The 27,384-nt window shown below is 47.8% G+C and overlaps 1 protein-coding gene across 3 annotated transcripts; it reads left to right on the top strand.

Annotated features, from left to right (window-relative positions):
- The first annotated feature begins 34 nt into the window (after nt 1-34).
- Nucleotides 35-27,198, top strand: NEK9 (NIMA related kinase 9). 3 transcript variants are annotated; one of them, XM_068165547.1, is made up of 23 exons: nt 35-312; nt 693-722; nt 2,104-2,281; nt 7,030-7,085; nt 7,602-7,672; nt 9,556-9,661; nt 11,561-11,692; nt 12,629-12,739; nt 13,297-13,361; nt 14,270-14,320; nt 15,393-15,585; nt 17,071-17,215; nt 17,794-17,994; nt 18,384-18,430; nt 19,950-20,105; nt 20,712-20,820; nt 21,367-21,528; nt 21,855-22,025; nt 22,248-22,307; nt 22,827-23,017; nt 23,257-23,421; nt 24,061-24,273; nt 24,676-27,198. In XM_068165547.1, exons 1-23 carry the CDS (start codon nt 124-126, stop codon nt 24,796-24,798), a joined length of 2,925 nt encoding a protein of 974 aa, XP_068021648.1. In that variant the 5' UTR covers nt 35-123; the 3' UTR covers nt 24,799-27,198. The 3 variants fall into 3 exon arrangements, with proteins under 3 accessions (XP_068021648.1, XP_068021649.1, XP_068021650.1); XM_068165548.1 differs by lacking the exon at nt 693-722; XM_068165549.1 differs by lacking the exon at nt 21,367-21,528.
- The last annotated feature ends 186 nt before the right edge of the window (nt 27,199-27,384 follow it).

Genomic DNA, 27,384 nt, shown 5'->3' with positions numbered 1-27,384 from the left:
AACGCGGAGGTCGCGGCGGCGGGAAGCGGTTCCGGGTCGTCGTCGGAAGCCAACATGGAGCCTGTCGGGCTTGCGGGGCGTTGCTGAGGGAGAGCCGGGCCGCAGCGGGGCCGCGCCGCCGCCATGTCGCTGGGAGAGTACGAGCGGCACTGCGACTCCATCAGCTCCGATTTCGGCAGCGAGTCCTCGGGCCGGGGCGGCTCCCGCGGCGGCGGCAGCCTGCCTGGCGAGCAGGAGGAGCTGCACTACATCCCCATCCGCACTCTGGGCCGCGGCGCCTTCGGCGAGGCCACCCTCTACCGCCGCACCGAGGTAGGTTGTCCCGCCGGGCTGCGGGAGAGAGGCCCCTCTCCTCCTCCTCCTCTCCCCGAGGAGGAGGGTCCTGCTCAGGGGCCGCTGTCAGGACGAGCGGGGCGATTTCCAGAGGCTGGGTGCTTGGAGGCCCCAGCGCCCCGAGAGCCGCAGAGGGGCTCGCTGCCGGGGGTGACAGCCGCCGGGGGTGACAGCCGCCGGCGCTGCGAAGAACAGCCGGGCTGCGCAGCCATGACCTCAGCCCTCGGTGCGGAGGGGCGCGGGGTTTGGGCTTCAGCACACTTGAGCATCACCGATCTCTTGGTCCCCAAAAGTTGTATAGGGAGGTGGAGAGTCTTCTGATGCTAATAGGTTCCTCATTTTTCTATGTTTTATTCCAGTCACAGAGGACATGGGGACATCTCATACAGGTAACTCTCTCGCGTGGAAGCATTTCAGCGTAATCATAGAATCACCCAGGTTGGAAGGGACCTATGAAGGTTGCCGAGTCCAACCCCCCTGCAGTGAGCAGGGACATCCTCATCTAGATCAAATCGCCCAGAGCCCTGTTGAGCCTCACCTTGAATATCTCCAGGGATGGGGCCTCAACCACCTCTCTGGACAATCTGTTCCAGGTGCTCGTTGTGAAGGACTTTTTCCTAATACCCAATCTAAATCTACTCTTCTCTAATGTAAAACCATCGCCCCTTGTCCTATCATTGCTGGCCTCTGTAAAAAGTCCCTCTCCAGCCCTCTTGCAGGCCCCCTTCAGGTACTGGAATGTGGTGATTAGGTTTCCCCAGAGCCATATCCAGACCGAACAAGCCCAGCTCCCTCAGCCTGTCCTCACAGGGGAGGTGCTCCAAGCCCTAATCTGCTCCATCAGATCCATGTCCTTCCTCTGTTGAGGACTCCAGAGCTGGATGCAGTACTCCAGGTGCAGTCTTAGTAAAGTGGTAGAATTACTTCTCTGGATCTGCTGGCAGTGCTTCTTTTGATGCAGCCCAGGATGTGATTTTCCTTCTGGGCTGCAAGTGCACACTGCTCATGTCCAGCTTCTTGTCTACCAGCACCTCCAAGTCCTTTTCCCTCAGGGCTGCCCCCTGTCTGGGGGAAGGCCACCCTGAGGCATCATGGCCTGAGCAGCTGGAAATGTGATGACTGTTCACTTAACAAGTCACTTTGCGTCTGCCAACATGGCTGGGCTTAACAAGGGCAAACCAAATCTTTTCTCACTTCCTTTGATTTTTCTTTTTATGCATATCTGGATGTTTGTCATGGCTTATGTTCTTCTACAATACCCTACAGTTAGGGGATTGGAAACACACTACTCACCCTTCATTGAACTGGAGTATGTTTAGTCTTCGCTGAATCAAAGCAAACTCTGTTTTTCCCTGGAAAGCACGTAGTACAATTTTGAGGTTGTGAGGGGTTTGGTGGATTTTTCTGATGTGCTTGGCCATCTAGAAAGATGGCTTCAGGCCATCCCTGTTCCTGGTGACAAACAGAAAGCCTCAAAACGTAATGTCGTGAAGAATCTTTGAAACCTGTAAGCGGCGGGGAAGTCTTTATACCTTTCCTGAAATGTTAGTTTCCTGCTATAAAGGCATGTGCTGTTGTCCTTGTAGCCACGTGGTTTTAATTAAAAGGTGTTCATAGTATCATAGTATCATTCACGGTTGGAAGGGACCACAAGGATCATCTAGTTCCAACCCCCCTGCCATGGGCAGGGACACCCCACACTAGATCAGGCTGGCCAGAGTCTCATCCAGCCTGGAGAGTCTCATCCAGCGTGTTCTGTTTCTGTTTCAGGATGACTCACTTGTGGTGTGGAAGGAGGTGGACCTGACTCGGCTGTCAGAAAAGGAGCGTCGTGATGCTTTGAACGAAATCGTTATCCTTGCCCTGCTGCAGCACGAGAACATCATCGCCTACTACAACCACTTCATGGATAACACCACGCTGCTGATTGAGCTGGAGTACTGTAATGGTGAGGTCCCTACTCCCATGTACAAACGAGTGCCTGCCAACTTGCCGAGTCACTGTCCTGCAGAACTTGCAAGGGGTATTCCTGGGGTGACCTCTGGGAAGCAGAGGAGTGGAGGTGAATGTTGCTGCATAGCTCCTGAAGAAAAGACTGAGAGTCCTTCTGATGGGTTTGTGTCTCAGGTGCCAAAGGAAAAAGCCCAGCAGTCAGTTCAGGCAGTAAATGAATTTTTTTGAGTCTTCTGAGTAGCTGGTTCAGTGGGTCACTCTGGGGTCAGTGGCTGGAGAGCGGCCAGGCAGAAAGAGACCTGGGGGTACTGGTCAATAGTAGGCTGAACATGAGCCAGCAGTGTGCCCATGACATCCTGGCCTGTATCAGGAATAGTGTGGCCAGCAGGAGCAGGGAAGTCATTCTGTCCCTGTACTCAGCACTGGTTAGGCCACTGAGTACTGTGTTCAGTTCTGGGTCCCTCAGTTAAGGAAAGATGTTGAGTTGCTGGATCGTGTCCAGAGAAGGGCAGCAAAGCTGGTGAGGGGTTTGGAGCCCTGTGAGGAGAGGCTGAGGGAGCTGGGATTGTTTAGCCTGGAGAAGAGGAGACTCAGGGGAGACCTCATTGCTCTCTACAACTGCCTGAAGGGAGGTTGTAGCCAGGTGGGGGTTGGTCTCTTCTCCCAGGCAGCCAGCACCAGAACAAGAGGACACAGTCTCAAGCTGCACCAGGGGAGGTTTAGGCTGGATGTTAGGAAGAAGTTCTTCACAGAAAGAGTGATTGGCCATTGGAATGGGCTGCCCAGGGAGGTGGTGGAGTCACCATCACTGGGGGTGTTTAGGAAGAGACTGCATGGGGTGCTTGGTGCCATGGTTTAGTTGATTAGATAGTGTTGGATGATAGGTTGGACTCGATGTTCTCAAAGGTCTTTTCCAGCCTGGTTAATTCTATTCTATTCTAAAACTGGATTAATGTAATGCATGCTTCTAATGTGCCTTGCTGTGTTCTTTGAGAATAGGGACAAACCCAACCAACCAAACAAACAGGTGAGCCTGTTTGGACCTCTCTGCCAGTACAGAATGGGGCTGTTCTTCAGCAGCACCACTGAAAGACCCTTCCATTTGGTAGTTACAAATCAAAAATCAGCTGGCACGCTGCAAGTAGGATTTTTTTCTGCCTTTTGCTGTCCCACTTTTGGTGATGGAGAAAAGTTCAGAATTGCACCCAAGAGCAGATGAGATGGTATTGTTTGGAGTTTGCAGGGGAAACAGTCTCAGCTGGGATGGAGAGAGAGGTAGAAGGATTTGGTATGAGGATCTGAGTTGCAGCTGCTCAAAGACAGCTGGAAGGGGAGGTCATATACTGCTAATACTGCTGGAACAGGATGCTTACCTTGAACTGCAGTGTGGTTCCTCTTTGGATGAGTGGGCCAGCACCTGTGGCTAGGTGTGCTGTGTGCCTTTGGGGGTTGCATTAAGCCTTGAGTCATCAGCAGAAAGGGTTTTTTTTCTGATGGGAAAGACTATCATGATGTCATCATCTTAGATTGTTTTCACTGGGATAGGTTGGAAAGGGCAACAGAGCTGTGCAAAGTATTTTTGAAGGGTGTCAGATGCTCTGCTTGGCAGGTTGGCCAAAGCTGGGTCTGCTTCTCTGCTTTTTATTCTTATGCAGAGTGGAGTCCAGTGGCAGAGCAGGGGAAGGTCAGCTCCTTGATGCACCCTTTCTTTTAGAAGTGTTCTGTGTGAGTTATTTAGCTGCCTGAAAAGCTTGTGTGCTTGGGGCCATTATAAATTCAGTGGAGGACATAGAGAGAAGCTGTAGTACTGATGTCTGAATGTGTTTGTTAATGTTTTTAAACTGTTTTATTTAGGGACAGTAACCAAGAGATGAGTATACAGCCTGCCCTGCCTGAGTATGTCTTGAGTGGTACAGGCTGGACGTGAGGAGGAGGTTCTTCACTATGAGAGTGGTGAAGCCCTGGAATGGGTTGTCCAGGGAGGTGGTTGAGGCCCCATCCCTGGAGGTGTTTAAGCCCAGGCTGGATGAGGCTCTGGCCAGCCTGATCTAGTGTGGGGTGTCCCTGCCCATGGCAGGGGGGTTGGAACTAGCTGATCCTTGTGGTCCCTTCCAACCCTGACTGATACTATGATACGATACAGGACTAGAGACATGAGAATGAGGGAGTCTCCTTTAGACTTAGGGATGTTGGTTTTGCCATTGTGTTAATAGGTTTTTTTCCTCTGACTTTCTTTACAGTGCACAAGTCCAAGATAATTTGTGAGTAATGTTTAAAGTAAGACTGCACTAGTTGCTCTCAGAGACTTCTCAGAATACACAGTTTTTAGTGTTTCATGGGCACAGCTTTTCTGGAGATGGAGGAAGAGCTTTCAAATTTCAGCAGATACTGTTCCCATCTTACAGGGGAGGATGCTGAGTTACTGATTTATTTGCCTGTAGTTCTGTATGTTTATCATGGTACCATAAGGCTTGGATTTATCATGGGATAACATCAATGAATGCATCTGAAATTGATTTGGGAAGAAGTATCCTATAAAATACATTTGTGGAAAATAAAATAGAGTGTCAGAAGGTTAGATGTGATTAGGTAAAGCAAAGAAGAAACTCTTTAGCACGTGTGCATAGAAATATTGCTTATCAGTTAAGAACTACCTGGTCTGCTGGTGCAGGATTTTGTCTGTCACGCTGCTCTTTGGTTCAGAAAGGCTGCAAAATAGATGGCAAAATATCAGAGATGAGGAACACAATCCACTAAAAGCCTGCATAATTTATACCTTTAGGAAGGAGGCAGAAGTGGATACTTTAACAGGTTGGACTCGATGATCCTCGAGGTCTCTTCCAACCTTAGTGACACTGTGTGATACTTTGGTGAAATGGTGAATGTGAAGAGTGATTTGTAGATAATTTACAAATGTACCTGCAAGTCAGAAAAAAGAAATACTGAGAGGTTGAGTGCGAAGTTGTTAAGCAAAGGGTATCTTAATTAGAATACCAGAAAAATCTGCCTGACACTGACATCTGAAGTAAGTCCCTCAAGGATATAAAGGAGCCATTGCAGCCTGCTTGGAACATCAGCAATTCAACAGGCCCTTGGAAATCACAGTATCACAGTATAACTAAGGTTGGAAGTGACCTCGAGGATCATCGAGTCCAACCTATCACCACAGACCTCATGACTAGACCATGGCACCAAGTGCCACGTCCAATCTCCTCTTGAACACCTCCAGGGACGGCGACTCCACCACCTCTCTGGGCAGCACATTCCAATGACGAATGACTCGCTCGGTGAAGAACTTCCTCCTCACCTCGAGTCTAAACCTCCCCTGGTGCAGCTTGAGACTGTGTCCCCTTGTTCTGGTGCTGGTTGCCTGGGAGAAGAGACCAACCCCTTCCTGGCTACAACCACCTTTCAGGTAGTTGTAGAGGGCAATGAGGTCACCCCTGAGCCTCCTCTCCTCCAGGCTAAACAACCCCAGCTCCCTCAGCCTCTCCTCATAGGGCTTGTGCTGAAGGCCTCTCACCAGCTTTGTTGCCCTTCTCTGGGCACGTTCAAGTGTCTCAATATCCTTCCTAAACTGAGGGGCCCAGAACTGGACACAGTACTCAAGGTGCGGCCTAACCAAAGCAGAGTACAGGGGCACAATGACCTCCCTGCTCCTGCTGGCCACACTATTCCTAATGCAGGCCAGGATGCCATTGGGCCTCTTGGCCACCTGAGCACACTGCTGGCTCATACTCAGGTGGCTGTCGATCAGCACCCCCAGGTCCCTCTCTATTTGGGAGCTCTCCAGCCACTCTGACCCCAGCCTGTAGCTCTGCATGGGATTGCCATAGCCAAAGTGCAGCACCCTGCACTTGGACTTGTTAAATGCCATCCCATTGGACTCTGCCCATCTATCCAGTCGGTCAAGGTCCCTCTGCAAATCACACAGCACAAAGCTGCCTTGCACCATACCTGTGGGAAGGGGAAAGAGCTTGGTGTTTCATTACTCTTAGGACATTATATATGATAATAGGGAAGTGGCATAGCGACAGGACATGGTCAGAGGTGTAGTGGTGTGATGCTAATCCGACAGGGAGTCAGATGTAGCCTTCAGCATCACTTCTTTTAGCTTTCCTTGATTTTCAGTCTGCTGTCTTGAAATGTTGAGGTTCCCTAAAGAGCCTGCTGGTTGCAGGCTTTGCTGCTGCTGTTGTCAAAGCTTTGTGCATTTTGCATCAGTGTGTTTGGCAGGACAGATGGAGGAGAGGGGCAGGTCAGGGCTGGGCAGTAACTGGGGAAAGGCTTGTGGGTAAACATGCTTTCAGAGACTGCTGTGGACTTGTAATTGCTTACTTTTTCTTTTTCTCCTGTATTTGTTTATATATAATGCAGAGCAGGCCAATCTCACATGATTTGGAGTACGGGTTATAAATGGTTGCATACCTCAAGAAGCACTTGCAGGTTAAAAAGCAGGGAGGGCTAACCTGTCTTCTTACTAATTCACTGTATTAAATGGTGGTGTTAAAAAAGAACCATCTCTGCTTCAGCTCTGCTATGCCAGGGAAGTTCTTCAGTGGAGGGAGAACTTAGTTTTGTGGGTGCCTGACCAATTTAAGTGAAGAGTGCTGAGGGAAGAGCTGTAGTGATTCATCAGATCTCTTAGGGGATTTGAATATTCCCAGGAGTGTCTGAGCAGAGTAACTGCTGCCACTAACTAAGGTAACTAAAACTGTTTTTCTTGCTCACTTAAAATTGCAGGAGGGAACCTCTACGATAAGATTCTGCGGCAAAAAGACAAGTTGTTTGAAGAAGAGGTAATTTGGACTGGTTTGAGGGATCAGTGGGGCTGGCCTAATAGTCATCTGAAGACTTACACATTTTTTTCTGTAGTGCTGGTGGGGACTTTCTGTGTATATTTGGGGACTGACATCCTCTGTCTCTTGTTGCAAGCACTTATTGGGAACTCTTTGGCCACCTTCGCACCTTGGCTAACTTCTAACTTTAAAGCCTCTTTCTCTGTTTCTTCCTGGTTGGTACTCAGATCTCTCTCATCTGAATTATTTTGTAGGTTCTTCTCTGAGTAACCACAGATCTGTCTCACGAGATCTTACTCCTTTTTCTTTTCTGTTTGTTTGGTGGTTTTTTTTCTTGAAGTTACTTTCTGCTCTCTGCTTCCCTCTTACTCTGATGTGGTTAATGATTACACTTATTTAGCTTATAATGACTTCTAAAGCCTTCTGGCTCGTTGTGAGTATTAAAGGGTCAGAGTTCATATTCCAGGTGGTTGTGCTTTTTGAAGCCTCACAAAACTTCTATTCCTACCTTTGCAGATGGTGGTTTGGTATCTCTTTCAAATTGCATCAGCTGTGAGCTGCATTCATCGAGCAGGAATTCTTCACAGGTAAGCGTGGCATGCAGTGAAGCTAAAGTAATTGGTGCCCTTCATGGAAGTGAGTGCAGAGCTGCTTTGAGTAGCCTTTGTTTAAAGCAAGCACTGAGCTTCTCTCCAAAGCACAGCTGAACAGCCTACAAGTTAAATATCATTTCCATAAAGAAGTTTTATTGGGCTAGGACCCATCTTGTGATGAATGTGCAATAAATTGTGTCTGTGAAAATGAAATTGCTGGGTTTGATGCTGCAGCTTTGTGAGCAAAGAGTTAATCCATGTAGGAAGTAAGTAAATTGGCCCTTGATTGCCGTAGCAAAGAAATAACCTGTGCTGAAGTGGGTAGGAAGAGCAGTTGCCACAGGCCAAAGGTACTTCCTGACTGCTCCTAACATCTTCCAATCAACATGCACATCTTTCTGTAATTCCTGGAGGCTAGCAGTGATGAAGAGTTTGTGTTGGTGCATTGCTGTGCAAAGATTTGCCCTGCATTTGGCTCAATCTCATTTCTTCAGTCTGTTATTTCAGGAAGTAATATAGCTTGTTAGCTGGTAATGGTGATTTTGACACTGACTCCGAGATCTCAGTATGTTGCTAATTACCTCTTTCTGTTGCCCTTTTCTGTTTGGGAGAGGTAAATTTCATGGCTTACATGTGCCTCAGGACGGTCATGATGTTCTGAAGAGGACTGCACATGTAGACAGCTGTTTCCAGCATGGTTGGATCTTGTGCTGCACAACATTCTTCTCTAACTAATGAGCATAGCTATGTGAGGATGTTTTCTGTCAGAGAGCATCCTGGTCTCTGCCTTTCTAAATCTTTGCTGTTTGGGAAGCCTTGCTAATGAAGGGTTGGTACCCTATTCTCAACAAAGTAGTGCCTAAGTTTTTGACCTAAAGCAGATGTCATGTCTGTCCTGCTTCGCAGTGGGGTTTCCTACTTACCATCTCTGTTGCCCATTTCCACAGCAGGGCTCGCAGTTGAGGAACATGTGTGGCCCCAGATCCTTCCCTAATAACGAATTGAACAGTTATTTAAATGTTTGCAGTGATTTCCTTCTGCTGCAGACATTGTCAGAGTGACCCAGGACTTTGCGATGCCCCAAGTGGATGAATGCAAAGTGCTGCTTTACTTGATGTTGCCCTGATCTACAGCTGGGAAGTTGTTGATGGTACGTTAGGAAAAGGGGGTGTTACGAGGTTATGAAGGGTGTTATGGCCATGGGAAGCATATCATACTGTGGGGACTTCCTCTCTGTGTTTGCAGCCTCTCCTGTTGATCTGTGAACTGGCATTGAAATTACTCTGTCTGGGAGGAAGTGTTTGCAATGAGTTTTGGAATGCAGCATTTTTGTGGCCATCAGCCTTTGCCTTCTGAGGGCAGCACATTTCTGTTAGGAAGAGCTGGTTCTGAGGGGTGAGGCAGAGGGATGTTGTGCTCAGTTTCTGGAGTGGCATCTCCTTCACACCTTCTCTGTGTGTATTCCCATATGTACATATTCATGCATACATTTATGCTTTTAGGGAGCTCAGCGACTCCTGCCTCGGGTCTGTTTATAAAACCAGGAACACTAAGACCTGCTCAATGACTTTCATATGAGAAGAGACCAAGAGGGAGAAAGAACTATCTTTGATCTGTGGCCTTTACATAGGTGTCTGGAGCATGAGTTTTTTCAGACTGTGTTGTGTTTATGTGAGGATGTGATAAAATATGGATAACTGCAGTTACTACTCCAGTACTTGAGGTAAATTGCCTTTGGAGAGCTCTCTTTGTGTGTGTGTGTGAGAGACAAGTACTGGCAGAGTAAAAGCATTTTGAGGGGGAGGTAGTGTAGTGTGTGGAAGACTGTGAAATCCAAAAATACATTGGAGTATTTGCATTTGTTTTTCTTCTTTCAGAGATATAAAGACATTAAATATCTTTCTAACCAAGGCAAACCTGATTAAGTTGGGAGACTATGGGTTGGCAAAGAAGCTGAACTCTGAGTACTCTATGGCTGAGACTGTAAGTATCTGCTGCCTTTGTGCGCAAACTGAGGTGTGTTTTTCTTTCACCTCTGCATGCCTTGCAGAAGGCCAGGGATGCTGTGTGTTCTTGCTGCTTGTTTTCTGTGTTTTTCCTTTCCCTCATAGCTTTATTTCCCTCAATGTTAGGTCACTAACCCTGGCACGTTTGCTGCTCTGTTGCAGCCTGCAGTTATCTGCGCTCCCAGGTTACCTTTAAGAGCTCTGTCTCTGCAAAGCAGCAGTAGACTAAAGATAGGTGCAAGTATGGGCATGGAATTGTGCCAAAGCCTGTGTAGCTGTGCTAGAGAGCACTGCTGTACTTACCCTGGTACGAAGGCATGGCATCTGTGTAATTTGAAGGGGGTGCTGTCTGAAGGTCCATAGACAGCAGTGTTTTCACATCAGTGCAGTGTTCTCCCCCTAGGGTAGCTAGGCCCATTTTAGGAAATTAATGTGGTCATGCTGCTGGGTTAACAGGAGCATTTGCCTCAGCTGGATCTAAGGGAGTTTGTGTGTACTTGTCTGACGTCGCACCGTGCCGTAGATATGTCTCCTGTTTATTTAATGCTCAGGCTCTGAAATGAATTACAGGGAAGCAAGAAATGCATTTGTGCTGCTTATGGTAATTAGGTGTATGGTTTATTTGTCATGCTCTCAGAGAGGGATTTTATAGGAGAGCTTAATTTTACCAGAAGACTGTCAAGCTTGACTTTGTTCCAGACCTTTCCAGAAAGCATTTTTGCAGCCAGAGTTACGACACAGGGCAAACTGTATTGCAGACATCTGAAAGGCTCAGCTTGGCTTTCCCAGCTCTGTCAGTTTCTCTGGAAAGGAAGACATTGTCTCAAACTGCTTCTCCTAAAAGCATTTATTATAGTTTGGGATGGCAGCCAATTTGTACTTCCCCTTACCAGGCTGTGTTATTAGATTTAATGCAAGCTGTTGGTGTTCTGTTAGGATGTGTAGTTAAATACTTGCCAGCCTCCTTCCAGAACATGAGTGCTATTGTGCAGTTACACAGTAAGTAGGCTGCTGCATAAAGCCCTTGCTAAGCTGGGCTGAAGCAAACCCACTTCTGTTCAGTTTGTGACCTAGTGACCAGTGGCTGTCTGGAAGCCTTTTTTGGTGAAAGGAATGCAGAGGATGTTATTGACAGTATTTGTAATTGTAGCAGCCAAGTTATGAATTTGTAGAATGTTCTATGTCTTGTTTGGCGCAGTTGCAGATGCACCTAGGAGGGCTTCTATATTGAAGTGCTGGCTTTGGGGATGGGGTTTTTTTGTGTGTGTGGTGGGGGATGTTTATTTCCTGAAACTGGCTTCCCAAGTGAAAGCCTTTCAGATGACACTCAAGCAAGCTTTCTACTTACTTGACCCCAAAGGAACCCCTCTTTTATTTGAGACAAAGTAGCCTTTATCCTGGCAGTACCTTGTGACCAGACAGAGTGACTCCATAGCTGTGGGCTGGCATCTGTGTTTGGAAGCTTTGCTAGATCCCTGTTCTTTCAGTTTCTTGTGAGGGTTTCCATATGCCTGCTCAGTACTTAAGCCCCCTATTACATCCAAGTGTGTGATATTTAAGAGAGGGACAAGTCCTTGCTGTGTTGTCATGACAACTGCTGTATTGAGAGGTATATACCACATCAGGACCTGAGCAAGAGAAGCATCTAGCATCTTGTAAGAAACTCAAGCACAGGCTTGTGGATGAAGAGTGCCTGTTGTTCCTGTGCCATCCTGCCAGCATGTTGGTGGGGTGTGTCATCTGTGTCACTTCAGGGCTGTGTCAGAGCTGTGTCTAGCTCTGATGCTCATGGGCTTGTGTAAACATGATGGCTGCAGAGTTCCTGAATGGAAGGCTGCTCAATCATTTCTGATTTTCAAATGTTCTTTTTTCATAGCTGGTGGGAACTCCATATTACATGTCCCCAGAACTCTGCCAGGGTGTGAAATACAACTTCAAATCAGATATTTGGGCTGTGGGCTGTGTCATCTTTGAGCTGCTTACTCTGAAGAGGACCTTTGATGCTACTGTAAGTCTGCAAACCAGGATGGACTGAGGAACTTTGTTTTATATCACCCTAAGATTCACCCTTGTCTTATGGCTTTCTTAACTCTTATTTCTTTCATTGTTCAAATCTACTGGTTGAGGAATCAGTGGCCTGGGAGTGCTGAGAGAATGTCCATGTGATTTCCCCTACCCTGCATTTTAGATGCCTCTCTGCCTTCTACCAAACCCACCCTTGTCTGCAGCCCTGGGTTTAGCACATACTTGGGCTAGTTTGTATCACAGCTGTGAATGAAGCGCCCTTTTCTCTGCAGGAGGGAAGTTTGTCACTCTTGTCTTTTCACCATTTTTTTTTTCCCCAGCATTACTAGCTGTGAATTTTCTGTGCAGCATTTTGTAGGCAAAACTTCTAGCCTATGGATTTAATCCTGTTGCAAAGTTTGGGTGCAAGAGAAGTGTGGTGAAGTTGGCATGGGAAGGGTGAAAGGGAGGCATTGCTGGCTGTTACCTGTCACTTCCCATTCCATAGCACAACCTGGTGAAAGCTGCCAGCTGCCATGGTGCAAGATTCTGTAACCCTCCAAGAACCAATGTGAGCATTCCATCCTCTCCTGATTTCCTCTCACCATGGCTGCTGACCCCCCAGGAGTTTGGCTGCTGTGCAGTGTTTCAGTGGCAGTATGTTGCACAGGTGATACCATGCACAGAAAAACATGTCCTTCCTGCACTGTTAGGGAAGCTGGTGGAAAGCTGGGTGTTGTCACTAAGTCCTAGCTATCAGAGGTACTGTTTCTGCAGAAATTATTATTAGGTTTCTGGAGAATCTGCTAGGCAGGGAAGAAGAAGGATGTGTCCTGGTCAGAGAAGGAAGCAGAAAATAAGGGTGACCTGTAGCATCTCTCTCCACTGGACACATTGTCCAATTCAGTTCCTTTACAGCTGGTTTCTGGTTTCTGCTTAGAATCCCCTGAACCTTTGTGTGAAGATTGTACAGGGAAATCGAGCCATGGAGGTTGATTCCACTGTCTACTCCCGGGAACTGATCCAGATGGTGAATTCCTGCCTTGATCAGGTTGGAGAAGTACTTCTACATTTTCAGACACCCATTCCCGTATGCCCAAGCTACAGAATTCAGGAGTGAAGGGGATAACCTGCCTGTTGCAACATGAGGGCTGCTGATGCAGAGGAATTTGTGAAGCCTGAGGCATTACTAAGGCTGGCCTTCCTCTAGTCCTCTGGAATCATTATCTCTACATACTCAGTCCTGCAGGGCTGGAGGGCTGCTGGCTTTTCTCTGATGGCAATCATTTAATGGGCTGGCAGAAGCAATTGTTTTCTAATACAGTGCTGTAGAGGTGGGAGTGTTGTTTCAGTATAGTCTCTTAAGGTTTTGGCTTTCTGTAGGGAATTAATTTCTTGGAAGCAAACATAGTATTGATACCTTCAGAGTGTGGAAGCACCTTCTGCAGTTCCTGGCATTTATCCCTGCTTGTTCCCAAGATTTAAATTAATCTTCCTTCAGAAGGGAGTCTGGGAAGGAGGTCCATGCAGGCTTGAACTAGGTTTTTTGGCTCAGGATGTGGTTGTAGGTGTGAGCATTTCCCAGAGAATGAACTTTGTTTCTTTCAGGATCCAGAGAAGAGACCCACTGCAGATGAGCTGCTTGAACATCCGCTGCTCAGCAAACGCAGGAGGTAATCATACGGTCTTGCCTGAAACCTGGACAGGTAGCTGAGAGAACAGGAGAGTTTGTGCCAGCTGAGGTGTTTTATGATTTTGTAGCAAAGTCCTCAATTTGGCTCGATGTGAGGCAGTTGTTGGAGTACACTTCATCCTTTCTAGGAGAAAAGTGTATTCTTGCTGTCTTGTCTTCTGATGGTGCAGGGGTATGGTGAACTAGGTCTCTGCAGCTGTTGTATTGAGAACTTTGAGCCATTTCATTTTGAGGCATGCTGGTGCCTGCTCTTCAAATCTCTTGTGAACCTCTTGGTCATAGAGGTTCTCCTATAGTTATTTGAAACAGTGTATTGAAATACATACATCATGCAATGTAGAGACTCTTGCTTTCTCTCTTTCTTGCCTCCCTCTTCTGGGGAGAGTTGCATTCAGAGTGACCCATTTCAGCTTACTTTGACCATCAGCCTGCATGTGCTACCTTTTTATGGAAGGCAGACCATAGTTCTGGACTCTTTGGATCCCACATTGGTTGCTTTGGGAACAATAGGCTTAGTTGTTTATACCAAGAGTCTTCTCCCTGGTGTTCAGCAAAATTGGAGCTTTGTCTTGCTGTATGCACTGGTAAAAGCCCAAGTCCCAATAATATTTAACCATTTAAGGTTGTTTTTGTGCACCATGGGTATTGGTTGGCCACATACTAGTGTATGTGTGATCTGGTTGTCCTCAGCTCTTCTGGAGCTACACAGTACATTACTTCTGCCCTACTTACTGCATATTGCTGTGAGCTGGTAAACAGCTGCCACGTTTCCTCCAAGAGGGAGCAGCATTTGGTTGGAAAGGAAAGCAGTCTGTGTGTGCAGCTTGTCAGTAAATTGCTCTGGGCAATGTTACTGTTTCCTAAAATGCTGTTTTTTTCCTTTCACAGGGAGATGGAAGAGAAAGTTACACTGCTTAATGGGCCAAATAAACGACCAAGGTAATTGTTTGGGCATGTGTTTGAAAGGAAGTCTGGAGAGAAGAGCTGTCCAGAGAGGAACTTTGCTGAGAGTGTTAGCCTGTGACAACTCTAATGGAATAGTATAGTTTAGAAGATCCCTAAATGACAGGAAAAAGACATAGCTGTTACGTGGTTATTGTCCCATGTTTCACTCTGCCTTTGACATCCTATTTTTATGTATGGCTGGAGCCTTTCCTAGCAGGTTCCATACATCTCTAATCTGTCCTACTTTACAGCCTGTATATCTGAGCATGTAAGATAGATCCCTCTTTCCACACAGATTCCCTTGAAACAGGAGGGATATGACTGTCTGAATGTTGAATAATAAGTGGATATAAATATCTTCCATGAAACTAGTTATATGCAGAGGTTCTCCACAGCCTGCAGCAGGTCTGTAAGTAGGGTTGCTCCATGAAGCAGATAGCTTCTGTGACATACAGAGATGCTTTTTTGTTGATTTGTCACATTTCTCTTTTTTCCCCCCTCATAAACTTGGAAGTAGTGTCTGAGCACTTCATGGCAAGTTGTTTGCTTCATGGCTTGCTCACAAACTGTTTGCTTTGAGTATAACTTCCATTTTGCAGTCTGCTTGGGAATTGATCCTTACCTGCATCGAGGAGTTAGATTTTTTTTGCCTTCAGAAGCTTGTAGTTCAAAGAGGGAAGTTAGAAGCTTTTGGATGCTTCTGTATTTTGAGCAAGATTTCATGACCATTTGTAAGGTTTTAATTTTTCAGCTCCATGGCCATTCAGTGAAAGCCCTGGTCTTTTCAAATTGGGTTGTAAGCTTCTCCCAGTGCTTCCTGGAGGCTACTTTCTCTGCTGCTGTGAGACAGGTTTGCCCTGAGTCTCTCTATAACAGCTGAGACCTCACAGCTCCTCAACAAAGAAGCATAGGTGAAGGTTAGAGGGGACCTCTGGAGAGGTCATCTAGGCCAATCCCCCTATGAGTGGTTGTGAAGGAGAAACTGCTAAGTGTAGGGAATTGAGTGGTAACAGTGAGCACAAACTCGTTATTAAAGGCATGTGTGTTTTGGGGGGGTCTTGTGCAGGTCAAGCACCATGAATGAGGCTCCCATTGCAGTGGTGACTTCACGCACTAGTGAGGTGTATGTCTGGGGGGGTGGGAAGTCCACCCCCCAGAAGCTGGATGCCATCAAAAGTGGCTGCAGTGCACGCCAGGTGTGTGCTGGTAACACTCACTTTGCTGTGGTGACAGTGGAGAAGGAGCTCTACACCTGGGTGGTAAGTGAGAGAAACTGCAGGAAGGGGCTGTGGGTGGGAGAGTCCAGATTGCTCACCATTTACAAGCTTAGAATCGGATGGACAAGCGGCTTGGAACAAGACAGATCTGGTTGCAGTGGACACTGTGAGGCCATCTGCTTTGGGACTGACCCAATTCTTCCCAGGCAAGTCTGTGTTTGGGAGAGGCTTTCCATCGTGATGGGAAGTGTATTGGAGACTTGCTGTGCTCTTGAGGATTGTAGGTGGTGGACTTGTAGGCCCAGACACTGAGTCAAACATTTTTATCTCCCCTTCTTGACTACTGCAGATGCACTGGAGGCTTTGTAATGCTCTGTTTGACTTAGGTATTCTTGAAGAAGGTTCCCCAAGATTAGAATGGGTGGGATGAGTAACATCACTGTAATACAGGTGTCATCACTAAGGCAGCTCGTGGGTGAAAGCAGAGGTGTCTTACACTAAACAACTCTGCTTTTTATGACGAGTGGGAATTCTCTGGTACTTTAAAGGTCAGTTAGGAAAAAAAGAGATGGTGTATAATACATTCAAAACATTTGAATCCAGTCTTCTCAGACTTAGGTAGTTAGTGTCATGGAGGTATTCTGCATCTCCAGGCTTCCCCAGGCCTACAGATCTACAGGATCTGTTAGAACAGATGAGAAAATACTGGTAGTGGGTGAGAGAAGAAAGAGATCCAAATGGGAGGAGAGCAACTTGGAAGTCATTTGCTGGATGTTCCTGCAAGAACAGCCACTGAAAACTTTCATCTGGCTATTGATATTTTAATTTCAGCTTCAACACTGCTCAGAGTTGTTTTGTTTTTCCTGTAGAGTTGATAGGTCTGGCCACTTCAGTGGCGTTTGTTTGGTGCTGTGGGTTACTTTGTGGCCAGTATAATGTAGAAAAGTAGGTCAGAAAGCTGAAGGATAAGTTTGAGTCCTGCAGCGGGGAGCAGGTTCTGTAGCCAGGCAGATGAGAAAGGAGCAACCAGCACCAGAACAAGAGGACACAGTCTCAAGCTCTGCCAGGGGAGGTTTAGACTTGAGGTGAGGAGAAAGTTCTTCACCGAGCGAGTTGTTCATCATTGGAGTGGGCTGCCCAGGGAGGTGGTGGAGTCACCGTCCCTGGAGGCATTCAAGAGGAGATTGGACGTGGCACTTGGTGCCATGCTCTAGTCATGAGGTCTGTGGTGACAGGTTGGACTCGATGATCCTCAAGGTCTCTTCCAACCTTAGTTATACTATGATACTGTGATTCCTCACCAGCTGGTGGCCTGAGTGTGGATCACTCCTTGTTTGTGCATAGCTGCCTGAACGCCTGTGCTGCCATTTAGAACGCTGCCTGCTGTTGTGCCATGTAGCAGGCAGCAGTCTTTTCCCTTCCTCTTGTTCTTTGCTGTCTTCTGCTGTTCATCTGAAGTGTTGTATTTATTGGTGCCATCTCTGCAGCTGTGGCTCTGTAACCTTACCAGGTGCTTCTGTCTTGCAGAACATGCAGGGGGGTACCAAGCTGCACGGGCAGCTGGGACATGGAGACAGAGCCTCCTACCGGCAGCCGAAGCATGTTGAGAAGCTTCAGGGAAAAGCCATTCGCCAGGTGTCCTGTGGAGATGACTTCACAGTGTGCATTACAGGTGAGAGCAGAGAGCACCTCCCAACACATGGAAATGCTTGCTTTCAAAATAAGATTTGCAGAACAGCTTTGTGCACAGGGGAAAGAGCCCCTCAGTTTTGAGGACAGTAAGTGTGATAGTGGAGATAGATCAATGTCGTTATACAGAGCAAGGTATTGAGTGGGGTGTCTTGCTAAGAATTTTAATCATGCTTTACCCATGAAAATAATTCTTGACAAGGTAGTTTCCAGCTTATTTTGCCAGTACTGGAAAATCAGAGGTTTGACAGAGAAAATCTCAGATGCTCAGAGTGCTGGAGAAGTGACATGGGGAGCCAGAGAATTAATTTGTGGGTTTCTGTTGAAGAAAGTAGCAGGTTCCACCCAAGATTTCTTGACACTGATGGCCTGAAATAGCTGCAGGTTGTGGTATAAGATCATCTGTCTTAATGTGAACAAGAGAGGACTTCATATTCATATCCTGATGAGCTGTCTGCACTAAAGAGAACCATGGTTACAGAGAAGAAATTGCTCTGCCCGTGCCTTAAGAGGTTAATACACAGCTCTGTGTGCTGACCAAGCTTCCCTTGTGTCCTTTAGATGAGGGCCAGGTGTATGCCTTTGGCTCGGACTATTATGGATGCATTGGTGTTGACAAGGCTTATGGCTCTGAAGTACTTGAGCCTCTGCAGCTGGATTTCTTCCTTACCAACCCTGTGGAGCAGGTGTCATGTGGAGACAACCATGTGGCAGTGCTGACCAGGAACAGAGAAGTTTACACGTGGGGCTGTGGAGAGTATGGTAGGTAAAATCTCCTGGAACCTAAAGGGATATAGCTGCTCCAGAAAGTGGCTTGGTGCAGGTGTGTAATGCAGGGCCTGCATGAGGGCTGTCTGGTACATCCTGGGGGCAAAGAACATCATTTGTTGAGACTTTCTTTTCTTGTAAGAATGAGGAACCATGGACTGAGCCCTGGAGACTACTCTGGGGAGCTCTAGGGTGCTGCTTGGCTTCCCTGGGGGTAGGGCAGTTGTTCTGTGAGTGGAATTGGATTATCTTGAGGACTGGTGGGGGATCAGGTTTCTGGTTGTGCAGGGGGATTCCTTTGGGACTATGGAGAGGCAGTAGCATTGCTTAGGGATGGGCACCTCATGAGGCCATTTCTAACTGCAGTGTGTTCACCCATGCAGGGCGCTTGGGCTTGGATTCTGAAGAAGATCACTACACCCCTCAGAAGGTAGGGCTGTAACTGCTTCTCCAGATCTGCATAGGCATAAATCCAAATCAGTTGCTGTTTGGAAATATTAACTGCCTGAGGCTCAGGTGGATTTTCTGAGTTATCATACAGAGTTTGCAAGGGGTTTAGCTTCCTTGCTTTATTTTGTTTCATATGTCCTTAGAGTTCATGGCAAAGAAATGTGTCAGCTGTAAACCAGCCAGCATCATGGCTTACAGTTCCATTGGTCTGATCTCCATGCTGGAACTGGAAATGCCCAACTTGATGTTGTAGAAAACATAGTAGGAAATAGCAAATTGCTTACTTCAGGTCTGTAGAGGAAACTCAGAGCAGAACAAAGGGCTGGGAGTCTTTAAATTTGATATAATGAGTTAAAGACAAGTTGAAAGTAGAACAACTCTTAAAGTACAGTGCTAGGTGTAATTGAGATAATCTAACCCATTGGGGGTTACAAACAAGAAAGATGTACCTGGAAGCCAAATATCTATGAACCCACAGTATCACACTCACACAGCCTGCAACCAGCCCTGCTCAACTGGCTGGGTCTGGTGCTTGTAGACTCCAGCTGGCAAGTATTGCCTATGCACCATATTTCTGGTTCCTGTGCTGGCTCACTGCTGTCTGCAGCAAGGTCTAGAATGCCTTCAATTTCTGCCTTGTGACTGGAGGCTCAGTGTGCTGCAGAATTCTATGATATTCTCAAGCCTTCATTCAAAACAGCTGCACTGGCTGTTGTCAGTGCCCCAACTGGCTGAATCACTGCTCTAAGCCAGATGTTTTCCATGTGCCAACTTCTGCATAATAGGTGTTGGGATGTTGATTTTCCTGGGCCACAACAACCCCATGCAGTGCTACAGACTGGGGAATGAGTGGCTGGAGAGTGGCCTGGCTGAGAGGGACCTGGGAGTGCTGGTTCACAGCTGGCTGAACATGAGCCAGCAGTGTGCTCAGGTGGCATGAAAGGCCAATGGCATCTTGGCCTGTGTCAGCAATGGTGTGGCCAGCAGGACTAGGGATGTAATTCTGTCTCTGTACTTGGCACTGGTGAGTGTGCAGTTCTGGGCCCCTCACTTAAGGAAGGATATTGAGGTGCTAGAGCAGGTCCAGAGGAGAACAGTGAGACTGGTTAGGGGCTGGAGGGAAAGGCTGAGGTTGCTGGGGTGGTTCAGCCTGGAGGACACTTGGAGGGGACCTTATAGCTCTCTACAACTTCCTAAAAGGAGGTTGTAGTCAGATGAGGGTCAGGCTCTTCTCCCAGGCAGCTTGTGACAGGACAAGAGGGCACAGTATGAAGCTGCACTAGGGGAGGTTTACGTTAGATATTAGGAAGCACTTCCTCACAGAAAGGCTGATTAGGCACAGGAATGGAGTCACCATCCCTGGATGTCTTTAAGAAAAGAGTGGATGTGGCACTTGGTGGCATGGTTTATCTGATGTTGTGGTGTTAGGTCATAGGCTGGACTTGATGATCTCCAAGATCTTTTCCAGCCTCAGTAATTCTGTGATTTATTCCATATAGGTGGATGTTCCAAAGACCTTAACCATTGTGTCTGTTTACTGTGGCTGTGATGGAACTTTCCTGCTCACCCAGACAGGCAAAGTCTTGGCATGTGGACTCAACGAGTTCAACAAGCTGGGCCTGAATCAGTGCACCTCTGGGATAATCAACCACGATGTAAGTGCATTTAGGTCCCTGGCTCCAGCTCCCAGCGGTCAGTAGCCTATGGGGAAATGAAGGTCATGTGACAGTGACAAAGGGTTCATTAGCTTTCTGCCAGATTGTTAGTTCCAATCCAAGACAATGGGTACTAGGATTAAGGGAAGAGGCAGTTTGTTCCTCAGTTTCCTGTCTGTGCTGTGGGCTTATGTCAGATCTGAAGTAGCAAAGCAGATAGCGAGCTGCTCCAGGGTGACTCAGCCAGTGACACGGATTCAGGCAGTTCTATGACATACCCCTGTTGGGACATTAGGAAAAGATTTTTCACAGAAAGAGTGGTCAGGCATTGGAATGGCCTGCCCAGGGAAGTGGTTGAGTCACCAACCCTGGATGTGTTTAAAGGTGGTTTGGATGTGGTGCTTGGGGCTATGGTTTAGGGGTGAACCTTGTAGAGTAGGGTTATCGGTTGGACTTGGTGATCCTGAGGGTCTTTTCCATCCTGAATGTTTCTGTGATTCTGTGACTTTCTGGGTTAATGTTGTGGCCTGCCAAGACCTGCTTGAGTGGATATTTGCTGATGAATGTGTGTTTTTCCACTCTGTGCTTACCCATGTCTTTTCTCAGACGTACTGTGAGGTGCCATACGCCACTTCCCTTACTTTGGCCAAGCAACTGTCCTTCTACAAGATCCGCACCATTTCTCCAGGGAAGACACACACAGCTTCCATTGATGGTGAGTTCTGTGTGTTAAGAAGTAAATACTGATTGCTGGGTTATTTTATGTTACCTTTGCCCTTTTGACCTGGCCCTTGACATTGAGGGCTGTGCCCTTGGTAGCAGAGCTCATGGCTGCTCCGAGAACCCAGGATCTCTGTTCTTCAGCAGTATTGCTTCCTGGTCAGCTGACACTCATCATCTTCTGGGTCAGCTTTCCTCATTATTATTTTTTTTAAAGGCAAAAAAGACATTTAGGAAAGAATCATAGTCTGGGATAGCAAAGGAATTGTTTGAGTTAAGCTTTGCCTAGCTGACACCATTCACAGGGCTCTGAGGGAGTCCCATCCCCCAGCATCAAAAAAGGGGAGCAATGGGAGAAGGAACTGGGGAGGTGTTTCTGGGCTAAAGCCATTCCTCTTGACTGGTACTGTCCCCTCCCAACCTGGCTGGCTTCTCAGCAGAGTCCTTTCTGGTCATGGGCTGTTGCTGCTAGTTCTCTGCATGCATGGCTGCTTCCACAGCTGGGCCCTCGCTGTGACTGTCTCCTCATTCCCCCTCTCAGAGCGAGGCCGCCTGCTGACCTTCGGCTCCAACAAGTGCGGACAGCTTGGTGTTGGGGACTATAAGAAGCACCTGGGAATTAACCTGCTGGGAGGCCCCTTGGGGGGTAAGCAGGTGATCAGGGTTTCATGTGGAGATGAATTCACCATAGCTGCTACTGACGGTGAGTGGGTCTTTGCGAAGTTGTGATGGGTTTCTTGGAATTAGATCTGCAGGGTGGTTAACTGGCTCCCATTGATCATTTCTTACACTACCCTTGCAGCACTGCAGTGGACTAAAGAAATCCTCTTAGGCTGAGGCTGTCTGGTAGTTGTCCCAGTGCGGTACCGAGCAGTTGCTGTCCGTAGGGCTGCAGAGTGCCAGCCTGATGGCTGCCTGTGAGATCTGTTGGATTAGATACTTTGGGATAGCAGTTACAGCAGAGAGAGTGTGATCCTCACAGCAATTACAGGCTGAGAAACTGAGGCTCCTGAATCTCTCTTTCCTCAGACAACCATATCTTTGCCTGGGGCAATGGTGGGAATGGGCGTCTGGCCATGACATCGACGGAGAGAGCTCACGGCTCAGATATTTGTACCTCGTGGCCTCGGCCAATATTTGGATCATTGCATCATGTGCCAGACCTGTCGTGCCGTGGCTGGCACACCATCATCATTGTTGGTAAGTTCAGGGTGAAATTTGGGGATCTCGGTTATGGTGACGTGTTGATTGCCAGGACCTAGACTGTGAATCTGCCTGGGAAGAGGCCAGGCTGCTGGGGGGGAATGCAGCAGGATTCTCTGAGCTCTAGGCCTGCAACATAGGCTTTGTTGTGTGGTGGTGTAGGATTTGTTTTGCTTTCCATGCAGCACTCTGACTGAAAGCATGTTTCTCTTCTTGCAGAAAAGGTGTTGAACTCTAAAACAATCCGTTCCAACAGCAGTGGCCTGTCCATTGGTACTGGTAAGTAACCTGCCCTGGGGAGCTGTGGTTTAAGTCCACAGTGTGGTGGGTGCAATTTGATCCTGCAGCATGGTTTCACTTTGAAAGGTCGCACAGAAGAGCTCCAAGGAATGAAATCCAGTTGATGCCATGCATAGGAAGGGAGAGCCCAAAGCTGGGAAAGAGGGACCTGAAACAGGGCAGGAACATGGACACAATGATGCATTTATAGTTGAGGAACTCAAGAAAAAGCTGAGAGGAATTCACTGAAGGGAGCTGATAAGGAAAGAGAGGCTATGGTGCAGCTGGAGAGATGGAGTCCAGTTTCTTGGACCTGTGGAAGGGCTGGAGCCATAAAGCTGCACAAACCCTTTGGGGAAGGTGTGCTAGGAGATAAGCTGTCAAGGTAGATGCTGCTAGCATGTGCTCTCACCCTGGCCATGCAGCCCAAATTTCTGTATCTTCTCTGCTCCCACTGTGGGTTGTCCACAGGAGTAGGATAGGTGGGTGAAGTACAAAGTTTTTGCTCTTGTTTGCTAGTGGCTCAGAGCTCCACAACTGGAGGAGGAGAGGAAGAGGATAATGAACAGGAAGCGGAGACCTCCAATCCCAGTGGAGGCTTTCGGGGAACCATGGAAGCAGATCGTGAGTTGGGAGGCTGGATCAGCACCACAGAGGCTAAGGGAGGCAACAGTGCTGACAGCAGCTCCTGCCCTGGCTGGCTGCGGAAGGTAGTGTGGTGTCTCAGAAACGCCTTCATACAGGGATCTGGGCTGTGGAAAAGCCAAGTGGCCTCTCTCACCTTTAAGGGTTGCTGGAAAATTTCTGTTCTCAGAGCTGTGGTGCTGTGCTGGGAGCCCTTTAGGCCTCGCTGCCTTTTTTACCACAAGAGGGTGTTGGTGCATTGATTGAGATGAAGGCAGCTGCCAGAAGGCAGGCAGGCCTAACAGTGCTGCTTTTGTGTTTCCAGGAGCTGGAGAATGCTGAATTCATCCCCATGCCTGACAGCCCTTTTCCTCTGAGCATGGCATCTTCAGAGCCTGAGAAAGAGACTCTTCCTTACCAGAAATTTCAAGGACTCAAAGTTGCCTCTGAGGAACCTGTTGCATTAAACAAGTCCAAAACAGAGCCCTGGGTAATGTAACCCAAATGGATGCTTGGCCAAAAGCTCCTGGGGACCATAAATGGCATTGTTTGAATTACAGGGAGGGCTGGGAAGAGGGTATTGGATTGGCCTCATTCATCTACATGAGGAAAAGAGGGCTGTTGATAATCAGACATGATACTGCAAAGAGAAAAATTCACAGGAATCTAGAACACAAAGCTGAGGCCTGGTGACATTGAAAATAATGAGAGCAGTTCTGTGGGAAAATGGAGTTGATGCAATTAGAAAAGAGAAGCGTAGGAGCCAGAAGCCTAGTGGAAGGAAGAAATTTAGCAAGCAGAAATTGCTGTGAGATAGGAAAATGAGCTAATAGGAAATCAGTGAGAATCTTACTCCAAGTGTTTTCAGTCCCAAGAGAAGGCACAGATCCCAGGTTTAGGGAAGAGGGAGTAAACTACATGGATTTTGGTGATAGGAAGACAGGAATAGCTCTCCCAGAAAAAGGTGGAAGGCTTTGTACTGAAGATTAACAACTAGTAGCTTGCTGACCTTGGCTGCTAGAAGTTTGGGAAATCAGGAAGCAAAATGAGGTGACCCTTTCTGGTTTCTTCTTGTGGGACTCCTGGCCTTGCACTCAAACCTGGCCTGGCTTTCTCCATGTCTCTGCAGCCTGCTTGCCTGAGTCCAGCTGTGCCATGCAGTGAAGGGAAGGCTGCATCTCCTGTGGCAGGCTGCATGTGCAGTGCTCTCCAGATGGAGGTGACACACCTCCGAGGCCTGGTTTTACAGTGTCTGGAGGAGCAGAAGAGGCTGCAGCAGGAAACCATTCGTCTGAGTGCCCAACTCCAGCGATTCTGCAGCGGGACAGAGGGAATGCAGCAGGTGGGGACTCGTCACCTGGGTGTGCATCCATGCTCAGGGCTCACTACACTGATCTGGCCTCCCATGTAGATTGTGGAGGCTGTGCAGAAGAAAGCAGCTCTTAAATAGGTGTCTCTCTCAGAGCATAATGGGGGCACTGAGTGTGGTGGCTGTCTCCTCCTTTGAGCTGCTGATGCAGGCTCTGGTAGCAGCAACAGGAATGAAGCCAAGACAACAGTTTCCTGTGAGGACAGCCCAGTCTTGAGGGACCTGGGATTCCCTGTTGCTTTGCCTGATGAGAAGGAATAGGCAGTCAGATGTCGCAGAGAGTTCCAAATGGAATAGGAAATGTTCCTGCGCCATTCCTAATTTCTTCACAGATAGTCCTAGAGCTGCTTGTATAACTGCTGTGTGTTTTGGCAGGTGGAGGTTCATTCCAAAGGAACGCAGACAGCCAAAGAGGAGATGGAAGTGGATCCGAGACCCGACTTGGATTCAGATTCCTGGTGTCTCCTGGGAACGGACTCGTGCCGCTCCAGCCTCTAGTCTCCTGAGCCCACCGGGATCCATCTACCTTCACAGCACACTAACCGAATGCAGAGAGCAGCTTCCTGGCTTCAGGGCACTCGCAGGCAAGGAGCGAGGCCGGAGGCTCCGGAGCAGCACCCATGGACGTTTGATATGAACTAGGAGTGAGTTTGAGAGGGAAAGGGCCCCTGAGCTCTAGGCCAGCTCAGCGGTTGAAGCAGCAGCAGCTCCTCTTTGTACCTTATCTGTCAGTTCTGCACCTGAGGCAGAATGGCCCCACTAGGGCGACGGCTCCAGTAGCTGCTTGTGGCCCTTTCATTGTTTCACTGCTTCTTAGGAGCTGCCTCTGGGACCTCAGTATTCATCACTGCATCTCTAGATGAGAGGAGGAGACGTGTTTCGTACTAAAGCTGGCTGAACCTTAAGACTCACCACCTTTACTTCAGAGGGCTGAAGGACTAGGATCCTCTCCCTAGCACATGGTAAGGCCCCGCGGGTGAGGCTGCTCCCCTCTGCTCAGGGGCAGAGAGAGCAGATAGTGTCTCATTCTGGAGGCAGTGGAGATCTTCCTGTTAAGGAGACAGTGGTAGACAGCATGTCCCTGGCCTTGGGGCACAGCTTCTGGCCCTATGGCTGTGTCCAGTGGTCTGTATAGACAGAGTTTATAGGCTTCATTCTGGGTGCCTAGAGCTTTCCAGCTTCCAGGCAATGCACCAACATGAGTGAATGAGGTGTCATTTCCAGCAGTGGTAGTGGGGACTGTTTGAGATGGGATCTCTGGTTCTCAGTTTCAGACACCTACTTCCTACCAGATGAGAAGCATCTGGGCCTCAGACTAAGTCACACATTTCTTGCTCCAGCTGCTCAACTTGTTTGCCAGAGCTTCCAGCTTCCTGGCACAAGCCTGTAGCTGCTCCCTGCTTGGCTTCTGTTCCGCTCAGCCCCTGATGCCCACGCTGTGTGGGTGTGGGAATAATCAGTGTTTTTCCACTCAGTGTTTTGATGAAGCTGGGATGCATTTTCCTACCCTGAATAGGTCATTAGTGCTGTGGTCACAGGATGCAGCCTTCCCCTATGACTATGAATAAGAAGTCTCTATCTGGAATTTACCTTCTTTCTAGAAGTGAGAGGCTTTCCCAAGAAAATTGGAGATGGGAAGAGGCATGGTCTGATGCTCAAGATTTCCTCATTTCCTGTTACAGAATGAGGTTAATTTTATTCCCCTTAAATTTATTAGCAAAACGACTTTGAACTAAGCTTTTGGGATTGCTAGGATCCCTGGGAGCAGCTTAGCCTCCTCTGCCTTACATGAAGCCTCTAAGGAGTCCTCAATCCCTCTCACCTTTGCTGTGGGACTGGGGTTGTGATTTCAGTAGGCTTAAACCATCCCTATCAATGGCATGTCACTAGAATTGCCTTAGATTTGTTGGAGTTGGATATCCAATCACCTCTCCTGGATTTCCTTTGAGAGACTGTTTAGGGGAGCCAGTATTCCCCATTTTGTCTCTAGAGGTGGATACCAAACTATTCTGCTTGCAACTTATGCTCCTTAAATACTTCTTTGGTGCCTATTGCTAGTGTCTTGGAGCTGAATCAAGCACAGTCTCTCCAGTGCAGTGTCCAGGGTAAGGATTGTACTGGTGTGCCCACCCATCATTATTGAAGGAAGGGCAGGAGGACAGCCCTCCTGGAATGTGGTGAGCATCAGGTGTCCTGACGTGGCCACATTGTTTGGTTGCCCTTGTGACTCTGCTCTCCTTACCCCCATATGTATTTGAGCCAGTTCCTGGGTTAGGGTCCTGGCTTGGAGGTTGTTGTTGCTGTTGGAAACGATTGAGTTGGTCACATTGCAGAAGTGCCTTTGAGGAGTGAAGAGCTGAGCCTGAGCTGTGTCCAACATGCAGGCACCACGCTGATGGGAGTCACTCTCCTGCAGTGCTCTGCTATCCTCATTTCTCAGTGCTCTGCAGTTGGGAAGCTAGGTGCACAGACTGGATTCCCTTTGGATCTAGTGGAGGATTAGAGTCCCTGACAGAGGATGCTCTGCAATCTCACGTGTGCCTTAGAGGATTCACGCTATCCAGGTTAACAGACCACAGATTTCACACCAGCCAGCTATGCAACCAAAAAACAAAAGGAGTTTAAAGCCAGCACCTTCATCTTGGGCTGAAAATGGAAGGGCAAGTGGGCAGAAGTGCTTTTCAGCAGTTTCAAACCTTTTTTACTTCTCCCCTTCTTGCAGTGCTAGCTCTGTATGTGTTGGTCTCCTGCTAGTATTGCTGCTGAGTTGTTATAGTGGAACACAACTTATGCCTTACTCTGACACTCTGGCTGAAAACTAGTTTGTCGTTGTCTTCTTTTGAAAGGTTAAAGGATGTAGTGGTTTGGAGTTCCTGTTTAAATAAATGTTTAAACTCATTCTCCTGTCTTCAGTCTTTTTGCTTGCCCTTTTTTTTTTCCAAGAGGGGAAGAGGAAATTTGGCAGTTTGTTGTTTCACCTTTTTTTTTGCTCTTTTGCTTGCAGGAAGAAGGCCAAGAGGCTTGCAAGTTCGTTGCCATGTGGGGGTGGGGGAAAAAGTGTCAGGTTCTGTGTCCCTTCATTAA

The sequence above is a fragment of the Melanerpes formicivorus genome, unplaced genomic scaffold (genome assembly GCF_026170545.1).
Source record: "Melanerpes formicivorus ecotype bairdi unplaced genomic scaffold, bMelFor1.0.p_v2 SCAF_90, whole genome shotgun sequence".
NCBI lineage: Eukaryota > Metazoa > Chordata > Aves > Piciformes > Picidae > Melanerpes > Melanerpes formicivorus.
Note: the sequence above shows the minus strand (reverse complement) of the source record. Positions and strands in the feature narration are given on the sequence as shown.